The sequence below is a fragment of the Xenopus laevis genome, chromosome 1L (genome assembly GCF_017654675.1).
Source record: "Xenopus laevis strain J_2021 chromosome 1L, Xenopus_laevis_v10.1, whole genome shotgun sequence".
In the NCBI taxonomy this organism is placed as follows: domain Eukaryota; kingdom Metazoa; phylum Chordata; class Amphibia; order Anura; family Pipidae; genus Xenopus; species Xenopus laevis.
This window is the reverse complement of record NC_054371.1, coordinates 122,840,298-122,857,975: the sequence shown is the minus strand read 5'-3', so window position 1 is coordinate 122,857,975 and position 17,678 is coordinate 122,840,298. Positions and strand designations below refer to the sequence as shown.

Here is a 17,678-nt window from a genome sequence, read left to right as displayed (position 1 = left end):
GTGTCCACATAAGGGCTCCTGCCTGCTTGCTATAATTATGAATTCCCAGACTGGAGGAAACAAGATTCAAATAATTTATATTGTCTAATTAAAGTTCATTTTGCTTGACTAACGTGATAAAATAGGATTTGTAATGATTTTTTCAGGTGTCGGGCATTTGCCCGAACTTACAGATGTGGCCAGTCCAGGCCTGATCAGTACTAAATAAGTAAAAGTTAATAAAAAATACAGTTCAAGTAGTATTGTTGCTTGGATTCCATTTTTACAAATGCCTATGTCTATGTTTTGCTGTGTGTTTGAGCCAGCCCTTGAGTCCTACTCAGTCCAATGCACTCAATGTAACTCTGGTTTGATGCATCCACCTGCTGTGATATATTTTTCATTTTCTTAACACAGAAATAGAAAGACATTAATGCTTTTACATTAGGTCTACTTATTTAATTATTATAATAGTGAGAAAAAGCACATGGGGTTAAAGTTTTTTTTTATTGAATATTGAGTACATAGGTCTGTCCATAGTTATTCTGATTATTCTTTTGTTTGGCAAAAACATAGAAAGCAATTCACAAAAACTTGGCATTTTATTAAGAGCATAAAAATTACTTTCAGATGGTAAAACAACAAATTTACAGTTTTGAAATAAAAGAGCGTGCCAAGGTAGACTTTTTATGGCATTTCCAGGGCAACTAATGCTTTATTAAAACAAGATTTGTTTGGACCTAAATGCTTAAGTCTTTGTTACTTTTTGTTTAAATAAATACAAGAAGTATATTATTATTATTCCATTGTTGTTAATTCACCGCAAAGGCCAAAAGCCCAAAGTGGTGTACAGGGTAATCCTCAGGGATCACAATGATCCAAAAGTGGAATAACTGATGACAGACAAAAACAAAGAGCACAATTTTTGTGGCTCACATGAGCAGTTATTGTGTTTTCAAGTTATAGTTATTCAAATGAGTGATTACCTGAGTGCTGCAGCACGATAACAACAATGGTAAGACACTGGCTGAAGGTCAAACTGTTGGACTGTCATTAGACAGCATCATGTGCCATTGGTCTCTGTATATGGAAAAATGAGTACTAATAATAACAATTTATAAAAGAAATCTTTTCCCTCATATAAGGCTTCAACAATGAATGGTTTGCTTTATAACAAAGCAAGGAGTGCAGCTCTTTCTTCATGCTGGTTAAGTAAAAGTTGATTTTATGGGTATATTTTCCCTTTTACAAACATATCTTTTTCAGGCTTCAGCACAATCACAGATGTCTTTAATACTCCTGCAATACTTTGTTTCCATTTCAAAAGGTGCCAGATGTACTTCCCAAAACACAAGCAGCATGACAGGCAGTTAGCGTCTTTCTCAGGTACCTTCATGCTTGTCCCTATAAGCTCCTCTAAGCATCACAGCCCTTCAATGTCCTTTCTTTTAACCCTAATTCTGTTTCTTGCCATCCTCAGCAGAGTGATGTGATTTCTGGAGGAAGAAGGCTGGGTTTTTCAGACAACGGTAGGCAAGGAACTGAAGCCCAAGAGTGTACAGGCTATTGGATATCACAAACACCCACCAAGCATCACGAGGGACTCTATATGTGTAGGGGGTTCGGTGATAGAGAGAAGATCCCATATGAGCAAACTGGGCCTGTGCAAAAAAAAAAAAAAACATGATGGGAGCAGAGTGCAGTTAATTATAAAACACAAACACAATCCAATTCAAACAGTTATTTAAAAAATTGGACCAAGCATATAGTGTCAGATTTAGAGAGAAGAAATAATGTAATAAAACCTTACTTGTGCAATTGCCCCAGCATATATCAAAGTCCAGTCCAACATCCATGAGCATCCAGGATTCAACAAAGCATAAACAGACATACAAAGAAATGGAAGCATGTAGAACATACAGACCAGCATCTAGAAGCACAAAATAATGAACACTGTGTGTTTGCAGAGATTAACATTGTGAGTCCATAAGAATTTATAGGCAAAATGCCCTAGTTATACATTATTATAGAAAGGCAAACCATAGCAAAAAGAGTTACTGTACACCCAACATACCAGCTACTTACTCTGCACAAGCAATTACTGGTCAATACCATGCATGAACATATGTTTTGTACATTGATCACAGATGCAGAGCCAGTTTCACCACTTGATGTCAGTTTAGACTGAACATCCATGAACTAGTGCCAGCTACCTAAGCAGGATAGGGCTCCATAAATCCTGAGGGCAGCCCTGGCCTTTAATGCATACAGACACTTGTAATCCTTATTAATGTATTAGACTAATAAAAGAGGTTGTTCTCGTTTAAATTTATTTTTACCATGATGCTGAGAGTGCTATTCCGAGACAATTTGAATATTTTTTCATATTTTATTATTTGTAGCTTCTTAATTATTTAGCTTTTTGTTTAGCTGCTCTCCTGTTTGGAATTTCAGCAGCTATCTGGTTGCCAGGTTCCAATTTAACGTAGCAACTAGGCAGTGGTTTCAAAAGAGAGACAGTATGAATACAGCGGCCTCAATAGAAAAATAGATGATAAAAAATAACAATAAAATTGTATTTGCAGTTCCCATGCTGCCAAGTCACAAGCACATATTTCTTGAAAATACAGCACTGTTTTTAAGCAATACTATGCACATATCACTTGACAGCACTGAGTGCTTACAGTCAATACCTGTTCACTGACAATGAGTGGGCCATTTCAAGCAATTTGTCACCTACCCACAGAGCTACAAAATGCCTGAAATTGTCCTATATGCCATTAACCTAAAGCTATTATAGAGATGAAATAAGAACTTCTGCAATAGCTCACTGAAACTCATAGTAATCTTAGCTGCCTGACATAATCAGAATTGTATGACCACAAACTAAATGCACTACTTGCTGAACATAAAGCACTAACCTGAACCTTAGGATATGCTACTGGATCCTTCAAGTATGGCTCATACTGGTAGATGTATGTAAAGCAGGAGTCAGACGGGCAATCCAGGACCAGCTGGGGACACCAAAGAGGCAAATTATTAAAATAGAATAAGAGTTGATGCCACTGCTGTCCTCAATATTTACAATTATAACTACAAAATAGACACAAAAATGTGGAAAAAGAATTATCTACCAGTTAATGGAAAACTGTATATAAGTAGATTTGGACAGTCCATGTATAACAGAGAAAACAATGTCAGCATTATCGTATTTCACCCAGTCACCTGAATCCAACCAATGCAAATATGCATAAAAGCAAACCGTGTGTATGAAAGAAAATTAGGGTAAATAGAAAGTTACATTGTTACCACTAATATTTAATGTATTGAGCACCCTTCTACTTGAATTGAATCTTTATGTTTGGGGTAGGAAAAAACTGACTTGTGGTCACAAGGTCAGAAGAAAATGCTACCGTGATTCCAATGAAACCGCTCATTCTCAGAGTCAATTTATTTCACAGTAAGAGCTGCTATCATCAGCAGCCAGTCCCTCATGATTGCATTAGTTTTGGACACAGTTCATTTACTTCTTACAGTTTATTGATCCTGGTGTATGCCTTTGTTTATTCATATATCTATATCTGTCTTGATGATATGAATGTTGCTTTATTTAGTGTTTTTATTGAACTAATAGATTTCATAATATGAGGCAAACCCTCCCTTTCGCATGTTACAATGATAAATAAATGAGGGGATTGGTAGGCAGATTATTTTGAATAAACAAAGTTTAGGGTTAACATAACATAAGCAAGGCCTGTTTCATATTTTCTATTATTTCTGTATTTCATGTAGTATTTGTATGTTTCATTGATGCATCCTTCCATTGTATAGGGTTATGGAATATGATGGAGCATTATAAATATGTTAAAGAGAAAATATGATCCCCCTTTTTGGCATGAACCCATTCAGCTGGGTAAAGTTGCATAAACACTATCTGAGCTTTTTTTTTTTTTTTTTACGGACATACCCGATTCCACAGATTGAAAGCAAATGTGAGAATCACAATCCTTCTTAGGCTCTCACTGTCACGCAAACCCTCCTCATCTTCTTCTATTGTGATGGATTCTGGGTCTTGAAGTCCCTATATTTTCAGAATCTATCACTTCAACATCAGGGTGAGTGAGGGGTTGTATTACACAGGCCCTTTTTCCAGGATGAATCACCCTGAATTTTTCCCACCAGCCCATTTTCCCTCCGGCCCTGCATTTTTTTTTGTCAAGTCACTGAAGGCTTTTGGAATTCACTGTTACTATAATCCAGATAAGCATTTGCTTCTTCCTCTGTCTTCACAGTCTCCAGTCTTGTTAAAGCCAGATAATCCTCCTGTAAAGGCCTCTCTGTTCTCTGTCTCTATTGTTGGATCAATTAAGCCATTTTGATGTGGTCTAGCCCTGTTTTCAGAATTTGTGTCCCAGGTTTTTTTCCTGCTTCTGGTATACAGATTTGTTATTGCCTACTGCCTGACCAGTAGCCTGATTATGGACCTGCTTCTCATCCTGGTGCCTGCCCTGAGCAATTGGCAATTATATGTGCTTAACCTTTTTGCCTCCCCGTTATACATTTGTTTACTTTGTACCTTCAAGTCTACTGATCAATCCATTTATTAGGTACAGTAACTCCAGTCCTAGTTTCATTCAGTTTCTAACATACTTTCACTTGGTTACCCAACAAATAGACTCCTTAAAGCCTGTGCCACATGTCAAGGTTACTTGATATCAGGGCTCCCAGGACCATACATGGAGGGGGGCTGACAATGTACAAGGAGTTGACAGTTCATACTTTTTCCAATTTAATTACATATCAACAGACAACGGATCAGAAAAGGTTTATTAACTTAACTTATATAGTGTTGTAAGCATATTTTAAATTTTAGCCCACAGAGGACATTTCATTGCATTATGCAGAGCTGAATGAGCAGCTGTATATCATAGATACAAGTCTGGCAATCCAAGACATCTGTACATTTTTCCATCTTTATAACATATATGGGTCCATTTTATGCTGCTTGCCATTCCAGACAAATGATGTAACCTGGGATTTAAAACCTTTCCTACGTGTTTGCCTTATAGGGGACAATAAGCACCCACCATGCACATGTACAAGTTTAACTGCTTCTCCATTAAGACCAGCCAGCCCATGAGAATTGCATCCCATCTTCCTGGGAAGCAATGTTGTTGGTTTCTAAGAAATGCCAAGTTTAGAGGGTAAAATCCCTATATAGTGGACTTGTCATAAGAGCCAGGCCAAGTCCGCTATGAGCCCTAGGCATCCCAGTTGGTCACCTCTGCCCCCTACAGTGTGCCTAAACGGTGAAGTCACACAAGGGGCACCAAAGCACGCAATTCTTATACCCATGAGTTCTGGCCCTGCTTGTCGTATGCTGTTGTATATACTCTTCACAAACTAAAAATATTTACACTTTTGCAAAATTCAGAGTGAAATATCTGCATAAATCTGGAAATGGTACGTAAACTCCAGCTGATCCACTTGGTGGGCAGCTTGGAAAATAGCCTCCTGTTTATAAGAAAAATATAATATTCTAATCCTTTAGGTTTTCCAGTCTTTCTGAAGAAAAAATCTTGTGCAACAGAATTTAAAATCATATATCCTAGTGGTTCAATGAACATATTCAATTTTATCTAAGGCCAATTTTTAGTTTTGTTTGGAGGCAACAATATACTCCTCATGTGTTTCTAGTGTCCTAGAAGTTGTTCTGCCATAACTACTGGACACAGTTCCTATTGAAGCCGCCTCTTAAATTGGAAAAGGCAGAAAGGCATTAACCATGTTTACTGTCTGAGAAGACTGCAGGGGGTTCAGTTGTAAATTGTCCTCAAATCTAAAGTACTCCTGTATACCATACAGTATGTGAGCTGCTCAATCTTATAAGCCAAGTAAGGCCTTCTAGCAGCTAACAGACATTGTTTCCTTTCTACAACATTGCTGTGCCATGGGTTGGGTACGTTTTGCTAATGAGGTGGAAGTACTTGCCAATTTAGCTTACTGGTAGCAGCTGCATAGTGCAGTATAGTGTTTAAAAACAATGTTGATGAGCACTCTCGAGAACCAACTAAATTAAAATACGGATGCATAAGCTTCCTTCACTTTTCATTTAAGAGATTTAGAAATATTTCATTCATGGCATTAAGGACTGTACATTGAGTGAACGCTGAGAGAGGCAGTATGCATATCATATACTATAAGAGAAAGCAGCTGTGAGAAATTCAAAGCGTACTGGAAAATGCATTAATCAACATATTGTGTGTTATAGCACTAAAGGGACTAACTGTGGTTTGTGCACCATACTTACCAGGATATCAAAGTCATCATCTATGTCAGCACTTAACTTCACTGTTCTATGCATTATAAGTCCAATCAAGTTACACAGCACATGCCTAACTGATTAGCTGATTACACAAAAGGGTAGAATACAACGAATTGAGAATTCTTATCCTTACCAAGCCCCTGAAGAGAGTAAATATGATAGCTCCCAGCAGATACACAATCAGAGCAATATCCAAGGGCCGCTGAAGTATTCCCTGGCTGTGCACCACCTCAATCTGTAAATTAATATTTGAAAAAACAGTCACAGTAGTAAAAAAGCAAATATAGATTGTGCAGCAGGGCTATCAGCACCTTATTATTGACCCACAGTACCCTTACCTTTTCAGGTGACATCTTGGGAAGAGAATGGTGTCCACGGAATATCCGTATCCCAGCCCAGACAGGCAGCGCCACATAGGGGACATTCAGCAGAAAGGCAGGTCTTATTTCAGTCCCATACTTCCCTGAAATATATAAAAATTTGATTCAATAACCTGTGACACACAGGAAAAAAAACCAAAAATCGATATTAATTTCGAATGTTTGGCATGTTACATTCATATCCAGCACTGGATAGTGCTACAAGAGGGATGGCAGCAACCCTATCACATACAGCCAAGTAAGCTGCGCTCTTCCAGCACAGAAATATGAATAGTAGATAAACTGGGTTTGCCCTCATAATGTATGGGTACAATAGATCCACTTTTTTAAGCAGCATAACAAATTCCAATACCTTACTGATGAAACAAACAAAATATAATAATTATGGAAATTCAATCACATTATTACTTATATGATAAAAAAAACTTTATTAGCTTCAACATTAAAAACCAATAAAAATACTGACGCTTCTAATTGCTCTCTGGGGGGATCAGAAACACCCCTTATACATTCGATTTTTTTATCTTGGCTATCACAGTAAACTTCCTTAAGACAGTTAGCACAACAGGGGTATTTTACAAACATAGTAAACTCTTTATTCAGGCTAGTTTGCACCTCACCTGACCCCCACAGGCACAAAAAGTTGAGGACATGGGTGGGGGCAGCCTTAGGTGGTGGAGGGACCAGGATCGCCCCTGTTCATCAGGGTTCTCTATGGTAAAATTATTTATTTCTGTTCCAGTTGTAACAGTGGCTCATTCACTGACCCTGTGCCAATTAAGAAAATTCCTATTGGTTACAATGGGTTAGTAAATATGCCCCTCATATCTACTCTGAATGAAAGCTTTGAAACACAATCATATTTATTTCCAACTTGGTATTTGATTCCAAAATTGCCAGATCAAATCTGGTCATATGTGTGGGCTTCATGCTAAAAAGTGACATCAAAGACATTAGCAGAACATGTAGGGACTATAGAGATCTTTGCCTTACCAATCACATTTCCAGGGAGGAAAATCAGCATACTCATGCACAAAGATCCCAGCCAGAAAAGACCCGCTGCTTTGTAATTTTTCCTATAGAGGGTAAGAAAGGGAACCTGCATTTTGTTAGCATAGAATTCTGCAACAACAATCATGACACAACTCTTCAAAATCTATAGCACAATTGTGGTATCAAGGCCCATACATATGTATCAAAGTGTCAAAACACAGTTTGGGTAGAGGAAAATTTCACAGCTCAGCTGGGGCACAGTAAATTAAATTTTTATCTTTTGATAAATTGGGAAAACTGGTAAACTCTATTATCAAAAATGATGTATACTATCTGTAAAAGCATTGTGATATAGTGTAATGTGGTATAGGATGCTCCTATATGAATAATAATAAGTGTGTTTTTTTCCTTACAAAGTTGTAATTATAGTGCAGGGTCATGAGATTTGTGCAATCACAATTATGGATCTTAATCTGAAAAGACAAATAACTAAAGCCTTATTAAGAAATCTGGGCCACACTGACTGTGGCAAGAGTGAGAATTGCTATATGGGAGCAAAATAGCTAGAATTGCTTTCACAAAACATCAATTAAATTGGTATTCAATTTTTTTTTTTGAGGACTATTGTAGAGAATTTCAGCTGTAAGTGAGGTGGCTCCAACTATTCTTACCCTCTAGCAATGGCTGCCAACATAAAAAGGTAGAGTAGGTAATGCACAGTGCCATCCCACAAACAGATGAGGAGTCCATGTGCAGTACGGAGATATGGCTCCCCCTACAGGGAAAACATAAAAGAAACACAACAAATACTAAATATAAAGACAATAAATAACATTTACAATTGGTAGATATGAAAGAGTTACTGGTAACATTCATAAACAGAATCTTAAAGTTTTTATGCCTTTGCAGGACTTGAAAATTCTTATAGAAGCTGTATCGCAGCCTTGAATTGCATTTTGAATTGTTAGATGGTAATACCCTTCATTTGAGCGGATAGCTTTGTGATATCTCAAGCAGGGTTTGAGGGTGAGGAAGTATAGCTACCAGGTTTAGAGTGTTGGTGTGGAGAGGGGTTGGGGGGTGCAAGCAGGCCCATTGCCTTGAGCATCTGTATCTTCTGGCCTGGTTCTGAAGGCCTCTTGTATGTTATTACCTGATTTTACCTTTGTTTGTATAAAGGAAGCAGCATTGTTATGATCTCGAGTGGATGAACTTTTGCCCCAGATCTTCATAGATTTTTTTATATGACACTGTTGTTTAAATACAATCTGGCAGCACAACATGTTGCATATAATTGTCCCACTAGGTGGAGATGAAGACTGGCAGCACTGACCTATAAATTCTGGGTAACCAAGATGCTGTTCACTTGTGGATGGAGAAAGAGCATAATTTGGTACAGACATACAATTAGGATTGTGCCACTAAACTCATGAAATGGCATTTTAACTTTTAACTTAATGAGCCAACAAAGAGATCTAAATCTGTGTTCATTTACCGAAAAGTATATTTGTTCTTACGCCATTAGCTTAACAGCCTGTAACGCTGTGTTTTCCATAACCTTGCTTCTTTGTGTGTTAACCAATAAAATAGGCTAGTTTAAAAACATACCCAGGTTTCCTGTGTTACACATAATAATATGCTAAATATCATTTATTTGAAATACCATGGTGGTACTGTATTTGCTTAACTAACCCAAAGTCTTTTTGACAGTAGATGACTACAGAGAATATTCCTCAAAGGAATACTTACAGAATTTCGATATCACTGCCTTCAGTGTCTTACAGAGGACCTGGGGTGATAAATCATCTGCTAGGTGCAGTTAGGAAGAGTATGAATGGTGGGAAAAGAACGATTTGTAAAGATGTGGGATTCCAGTATCAGCTGAAAACAATTGCAAATGATATTTTCCTGTAACTGGCTCTTACCTCTTTCATATAAAACTCCATAAACCCACTGATATAGCCATCTTCTTCCAGCCATATTATCAGGTCAATGACGCTTGTGAAGGAGAAAACAGCAAAAACTGGAAGGGTTCAGAACAAGAATCACTTAAATAAATGACATTATGGAACATTTTTTAAATCCATTTTGTGTGTGTAAATTCTTAGAATGCTTCTCTGGAATATCGTAACAAATCTCTAGGCATACATGTTCGCTATTTTTCTTTTTACTACAAATAGTTTAGTCAAAAATTTCCCAAAAAATCCCCCCAAAGCAATTAGTAAGCCTCTAGTCTAGGCACTTGCTTGAGCTGCACTTTAATGTACAGTGCATGGTAGTTGATCCAGAGTGTTCTTGACAAGAAGCAGTGGGTATATACTGGATTAATTTGACAACAAAAGCTGTATCTACTTTGATTAAAAACACTTACTAATTAAGGACAGCAGATTTAGTGAGTGTGTTGGTCAGTCTCAAGCCAGAATAAGAAAAAGTGGGTTCTTACCATAGAATAAAGGATCATTAGGAGGACTTCCTTGGAGAAAGAAAAATAATAGAACCAGCAAAGCAAGGAGGACAAATGCACCGATGCCAGCAATAGAGATAGGACTGAAAGCAAGAAACAAAGGACACACTGTTAGTAAGTGTAACAGCTGAGAGCACAATCCTGTATCTTTGCAATTTTATAGCTTGGGATGCCACAGCCAGACTACGACTCTTTTAAAATTTAACTCTTGTGTCATCCTTGTATCTGAGGATTCCAGATTTTGCATTCTGTTGTGGATTGCTTTATGTGCAATAAACAGGACTGTAATCCTCTCTCCACCATTAAACTATTTTTATATTCAACATAAACAAGCAATAACTTGTCCTCTACAGGTCAGAGCCACTTAATTAACTTGTGTGTTCTTGCCTAAAATGGTATAAAACACCCCTGTAAGGAACAGTTTTATAAACCTTGAGATTGTTGAAAAATAGTGTCAGTACCTTATCGAGCCAAACAGTAATTCTAATAGCAGTGATATTTGTGGGACAGGTCCCTCCTAGGTCCACACTATACCATTAACAGCAACATAGTTAAATCTTTAATCACTTCTGGGACTAAAAAGGTGCCAATGGCAGTGACATTTACAATAAATTAGTTTCGAGCTAGGATTAAATTGTATTAAGCACTTGCATATTTACGGGGTCAGAATAATGAAGAGAAAATCTATTTTTGTTGGAGTTTTATTTTAGGTAGAAAACTTAGTGACCTAACTAATAAATTGATGAATTAATTAATCTAAATATAAAGTCTTAACAGAGAAACAGAGAAGCTTACGGTCATGTGAATGTCCCATGGGCTGACTGGGTAGGCATTGTCCTCTATGGCTAACTGTAGACTACTAAATAGTACTGAACTTTGCTGCAACCCCTCTCACTATCCTAAGGTGCTTTTGCCATGAAGACAGGTGAGAACCCTTTCCCAAACAACATTCTACCAGGGGCTACAAAAAGTCATGTCTTGTAAATGTACATTTTCTAACTGGAAATGTGGCTTATTTAGTGCTGAAGGCACATATAGAGAGTGTTGCTAATCTGCCTGACCAAATTTGTGCATGTATGGCCACCTTTAGTTATCTATACTATTTTATTTATTTGCATAAAAGGGAGCAGATACAGGGAGTAACATACCCCGTATTGTAACTATAAGGATAGCAGACGTCCCCGAGCAGTGTTTCATGTTTATATAAAGACACAAGGCTGAAGGAACTGAGAAATTACAGGTATGGGACCTGTTATCCAGAATGCTCAGGACCTGGGGTTTTCCAGATAACGGATCTTTCCATTATTTGGGTCTTCATGCCTTAAGTCTACTAGAAATTCATTTAAACATTAAATAAACTCAATAGGCTGGTTTTGCTTCCAATAAGGATTAATTATAGCTTAGTTGGGATCAAGTACAAGCTACTGTTTTATTATTACAGAGAAATAATTTTTAAACATTTGGATTATTTGGATAAAATGGAGTCTATGGGAGACAGCCATTCCGTAATTCGGAGCTTTCTGGATATCGGGTTTCCGGATAAGGGATCCTATACTTGTACTTCTAGTATCCTCATATTTTATGACAAGGGAACATTATTTCTTATAATATACACATTGTGGTAGCAGAGTTGTATCTCAAATGACATCACTAATGACATATAAATTACATAATTAAACTTAATTTGTAACGATATACAACATAGCACAGAATTTTCATGCCTCACAATAAAATAAAAGAAATGCTGCGCAGCTTTGCCAAAGTATAACTTTTGCCCAAACACACCATGTTTTTTCAGAACTTTTTAAATATTTGCCTCTAATGGGTGAAATTATCAGTGATACCAACTTATTCTATGACAGTGGGAAAACAAATATATTGTAGCAGTGGCATAAGGTATTGCACCAAAGTAATTAAATGGCATTACAGCTCATCTATGTTTACAACTATTGCACAACATGAGTGATCCAAATGTAAGTGTACTGTCTGTAAAATGATTATGCCACCCCTATTGTCAGTTATAATATACAATTGCACATTTCCCAGGGGGATATGTTAAAGCAACATAAACTCGGGGAAAACATTAAATCTGGCAAAGAAAAAATGCAGCTTGCCTGAATGAGAAAACTGTGCCAATTCTGTAAAAAAAATGTGATTCTACTGTATGTAGGAAATACTGTATCCCCTGTTAAAAAGTATAAAAATACAACAAGGTGTTCCATTATCACAGAAAGTCACGAGAACACAAGCAGAGCACTTTTGTGTAGGTCACATACTTACTCAACCATTTTGCCTAAAAACTCAAATACTGTCCAGTAAGGACAATGACACTTTTGGGGCCAACATGTTTACACCAGTGAACAACAGGAGTGAGTGTTTTCAAGCAAGAAATGTCTGGCAGACACTGTTATAAAAGACAATGGATGTCTATTTCAGACATTTTGCACTGTGTATTTGAGCTATTAAAAAAAACACAGCAGTCAAAATGCTTGAAATCACTGTGTGCCTTTGTTTTTAACATAAGCATGCAAAAAGTCAAAACCCAAATATGGACTGTGATTAGCTGATTGCAGCCCCTATTTGGACTTGTAACCTACAGGAGGCCATTAAGCCATTAATTCAAAAGGAAACACTGGCTTTGAGGCAACATGTTGCTCACACGCCAATGGTTGGGGACCACTGAGGGTATACGTAGCATTTTGCTTTCTGAAGTGTCTGAAGTTGCCTTATGAGGAAACTTTGGATTTACTTTATTGCCAGTGGAAAAGCATTTCAGGGAGATTTGTCTCCCCAGTGCAGATTTAAATGCGGGCAATAAGTCTCCCTGTGTGCCAGTACCTTACATTACAGCCTTCAACAATGTGGTTTGGTTTCCACAGGTCCTAAACCCATGTAAGTAAGCCAGCCCTGTAATGCTTAAAACTCACTGGATTGGAAAAATACTTTGCTGCACTTTTGATTACATTCATAATTCTGACTATGCTCTGAGCCTGTATTAGTTGAAATAATATTCCTTTTAATCTTGGGAGACTGCTAAAGAACTTATCTGCATCCCAAAGACATGACACAGCTTCAATAGGAAGGATTTTGGCAAGATAACCAGCAGACCGTGGAGAACAATGTTTTACAGATTCATAGAAATGATTATATTGTTCAAATTCTCTTGCACGTACAACTGGTTTCAAATGCACTTCCAAAGGATGAATAAAGCATAGGGTCACATATATATGGTCATTTTATAAATTAAGGTGTCATATATTTAATGGAGTAAAATATATAAGTTCTCCTTATGTATATTCTTTGTTGTGAGCATTCTGATTTCATGAGGTTTGTGAACAGAAACATCCATTATTCTGCAGATTGCAATTTACTTATCAAGGTCAAGGTTTCAGGAAAGTTAAATGAATATAGAGCCCATTTACAAATACTAACGCAGTTGCAGGCACACAAGAAAGTACACAACTGTAGCTTGTATTGACACTATTTATTAAAATTACTTGCACCTAAACACGTTCCCCAGTCCCCACACCTGCGCGTATTTGAGTGAAGCACCACTGCACCTGCATAGTTTGTCTCGATGAATCCTGCATAAGTGCACCTATTGATATATGGGAATCTTACCACAAGGTGATAGTAATTCAAGGGATACCAGTGTGGGTAACATTACTACTACATGTAGCACAATTGTGCCTAAGGAATATTACACAAACCAAGCACTAGAAATGATGCCATCCTGACAGTTTTATGTGCAATTGTATCCAATTCCATTGTTGTGATGTGAGACATAGCTCCCCTTGTGGCTTCAATTGTGTGGGAAAATTTCAGTATTTTCAGTAAAAAATTGCCCTTTGCACACTGCACTAGCATTTGTTAATGAGCCCTTATATTTGCAACGAAGAAAACCGCTAAACAAAACTTACTAAACTAAACACAAGACTGAGTGTGTCCTTACATGTCATAATCAGTGAATTTCCTATTCTAAGGAATGCCAAAGATGATCTACTTTGCTACCAGAGCAGAGCTGTGACGTTGAAAACAAATTTGATCAACAAAAATGTACCGACTCCTACTCCTAACAACCTGAAATACATCTGGAGTAAACAAGCAATGAAAATTATCAAATCAGAATTAAAAGCTTCTATGAAGGACATGGCAGAAGCAATTCTGTTTCTAAAAACAATAATTTAATACATGTTGGATTGTATTTAACAGCTAATCTGCAGATATATACCAGGTTCAATTAATATATAAATAGTTTTATGTACCTAGTAAGTGAGGTACAGTCTAAAACTACCATATATCCAATTTGGTGGCAAAAAATATCATGTCATGTCATGTGTATGCTATATATTTCATACACATTAAATAATCATTTCTGTGTCTATCACATCTCCCAGAAGGAAGTGATTTCCAGTAGTTATGCTCAGGATAGCTCAAAACTTGCTAGACCAATGGGATGGGTGTGGGTTAGTAATCTGCAGACCGAGCCAAAACCTGCAGGTTTGGGAAGACTTCAGCACAAATTTCTGGGTCGTGGAAATTCGGGTTCATCTCTTCAGTCCCCTCTCTCAGCCTACAACCTTTTTATGTTGTTTTGTTAATGTTTTAATAAGTAAGTACTGCACATTACCCATACTCTGCCCCAGCTCCTGATATTCCACATAATAGATTGGATGCAACTATTATTACATACAAAACTGTATGATGACTTTCACTGCAGATTCATTCCATGCTTAGGAGTCTTGATGCAACAAAGAAATTAGTTGGCTAATATATCATTATAATACACAGGAGCCATGAATATCATGTAAATTATATAAACGGTGGTTAGTGATATCATTGGTTATAATCTGAGTTTAGTGATGTAATTTTTGTCACATGACTCACTGAAACTTGTGTATTATAATAAATAAAGTATCCCCTGTTGCAAAATATGAGGATATTAGAAGTCACCTCTGAGTTCCATGACCTTTATAAAAACACACTGCCTTCCGTTTTTATATGGTCATGGAACTCCTCAGTAACTTATAATAGCCTTACATTTTACAAGAGGGGAACTTTATTCATTATATAATGTAGTGTCCTGCTTTACCTGGTCCAAAGCTTTAATTAGTAGCCTTTTGAACAAAGATGTTCTTAACCAGAACAAATAGTTTTTAAGGACAGGGATAATTATTATGCCACCATGCATTATAAATCAGGACCCTGATTTACCATAACAAAAACAATAAAAACACCAAAACTCGCCACTTTTTCGTCCACCTGAACTTATTTCTGCTGCAAAGTACATTTATTTATTTCAGAATCAAATCAGTTTAGTTTTATCATAGTTACACTTGTCCCTACTGTCTCTTCTTGGTATTGTTCATTGAATATGATTATTCAAGAGATTTCAAGTCAAGTATTTCCCACTAGATTTGTAAAAAAGGGGAAACCATAAATCTAGATGTAGAAGTTTCTAGACAGAAAGTATGCAACATAAATGTTTATGCACATATATGTGTGTATATATAAATATTTTAAAAGTTGAATGCGAAGACAGGATGGTGTGTCTAAATTAATAACAAATTATATTTATTTTGTGTCACCATATTCGGCAGAGCTGTACATAAGTATTAACAACCCAATACAATGAAGGCCTAACTTGTAAGGCTTACACCCTAAATTCTATACTGTATTTCCACACAAAATAGCCTTTGTCTGTGGTTCTGCTCAAAGTGCAGTATCAGGAATAGGTACAGGTATGAATAGAGAATTTCAGCTGTATATTTTTGAGGAACAGATGTTTAAATTAAATATCTGGCAACTATTTATTTTGAAATGTTCTATTCGCCTCAGGTTTGTTCTGTATTATACACATTAAACATGGTGCATATTTGTTTTTTCATAAATGTACAACACTGGGATAATAGTGACAAAAAAACGATACAACTGCTCTGGCTTAGAACTTTGATTAAATGTGGTCACCAGAGAGGAACCGGAACCACGGTGTGCATTCTACATGCCCTTTACACCTTGCTAGGAGTGATGGGAGTTGTAGTTTCTATCATTAATAACCCAGGGACGGTGGGAGACCCATCCTATACGTTCTGTAATTTTTTTTCTCTTGTTGTTTGCTTCAGCTATGTGTGGCCCAGGTTTCTACAGGTGCCCCTTGCTGGCGTCATAACCAGTGCCCTCCCCTGACAATAGGCTTGGCTGCTGTACGTTTATAATTTAATAATAGCAATTTTGTTTGAAGCTAAGGTTGCCACCTGGACAGTAAATGATGGTTGATCCCAATGTTATTAATAGGGAAAGAAGATAAATCTATAGGTATTTTTTTCCAGAAAAGGTGGCAACCGTATTTGTAGCTAAAGAGCGTGCTTTTACCCAAGCATAAATTGCAGTATGAAATCCATTTTCAACACAAATTAAGCCTCTCCTCCCCCCCGTTTTCTACTGAAACTGATGTTAATCACTGGGAAGCCGTGTGTCCCAATGGCTGCCAGCAGTCAGTTTTAGTTGTTGTGTACTTACTCGGATACGACAGAGAGGGAATTCACCACATATGAGACAGGCAGGGCGGTGAGGGAGAGCAGGAAGGCCCCTGCCGGCTCTGGGAGTCGCATGGTAGATAACTGCAGGCCCTTATTAATCTGGAGCTCACTAGGAAGTGCAGGAGTCTATAGTACCCAGCCAGCAGGTTATACTTCTTTGCAGGTGAAGTGGATTGGTTGCTGAGAGAGGGGGAACTGCCAACTGAATGCACAGCTTCGATTTCTCCATGTACAAAGTTCACTTAACTTTCTTACACTGCCTAACATTGCAACACCATTCGCTTGCTGATAATAGGACAGGGACTCTATTAACCCCTGTGCACTCCAAGGGAGCTTGCTCATACAATGCATGTAATTACCACAGCTCATATCCATTTCAATGGGAATATCATGTGTATACATTATATTTCATACATGTTTTCATGTGAGAATAATCATTTCTTTCTCATATATCGGAAGGAAGTGACTTCCAGTAGTGATTCTCAGGATGGCTCAAAACTCTCTGGAGCTATGGGTCAGGTATGAGTTAGTGATGTGCAGGCTGGGTCAAAACAAGAGGGTTTCAGCAGACTTCCACACCAGATTACCGGGTCACAGGGGTTCTGATTTAACACTTCCGTCTGCTCTCTCAGTCAACAACCTTGCTGTGCCAGTTTCAGGGCTACACTCTTCATTCCTTCTGCCCATTCCACACGTGACCTTACTATTCCCCACTTCCTGTGAAGTTGCACCATCTCCGACTGCTCCCTGCATTATGCATGACACCAGAGATGGGCCGCAAACGTATAAATACCGGACACTTGCCAGTCAGATAAGGGTTGGGTGCAGTTTGACTTTTTGTTAACCTGTATATAACTGATATATTGTACCAGCATATTCTGTGATTGATCCACTACAGGACATTCTAAACAGTTTTCAGTTGGTCATTTGAGATTACTGCATGATTCATCTTTTTGTTGTCAGCTCTCTAGTTTTAGAGTTTGGAACTGAAACTATAT

General features: G+C 37.5%; 1 protein-coding gene across 1 annotated transcript; it reads right to left on the bottom strand.

The window, feature by feature from the left end:
- Positions 1 to 467: 467 nt before the first annotated feature.
- Positions 468 to 16,932, bottom strand: tm6sf2.L (transmembrane 6 superfamily member 2 L homeolog). Its single transcript, XM_018256914.2, has 10 exons — positions 16,661 to 16,932; positions 10,121 to 10,224; positions 9,603 to 9,700; positions 8,349 to 8,452; positions 7,678 to 7,760; positions 6,643 to 6,767; positions 6,438 to 6,539; positions 2,901 to 2,993; positions 1,790 to 1,909; positions 468 to 1,640 (listed from the first exon to the last, which is right to left on the bottom strand). The coding sequence occupies exons 1-10, from the start codon at positions 16,750 to 16,752 to the stop codon at positions 1,434 to 1,436; spliced, it is 1,128 nt and encodes a 375-aa protein (XP_018112403.1). The 5' UTR covers positions 16,753 to 16,932; the 3' UTR covers positions 468 to 1,433.
- Positions 16,933 to 17,678: the final 746 nt, after the last annotated feature.

Excerpts from the sequence above, each read along its gene's own strand:
- tm6sf2.L (XM_018256914.2), bottom strand. The coding sequence starts at position 16,752 with ATGCGACTCCCAGAGCCGGCAGGGGCCTTCCTGCTCTCCCTCACCGCC. Across the intron at positions 7,761-8,348 it reads TTGGCAGCCATTGCTAGAGG|GAAAAATTACAAAGCAGCGG; the intron begins GTAAGAATAGTT and ends TACCCTCTATAG. Across the intron at positions 2,994-6,437 it reads TTACTCTCTTCAGGGGCTTG|CTGGTCCTGGATTGCCCGTC; the intron begins GTAAGGATAAGA and ends TGGTGTCCCCAG.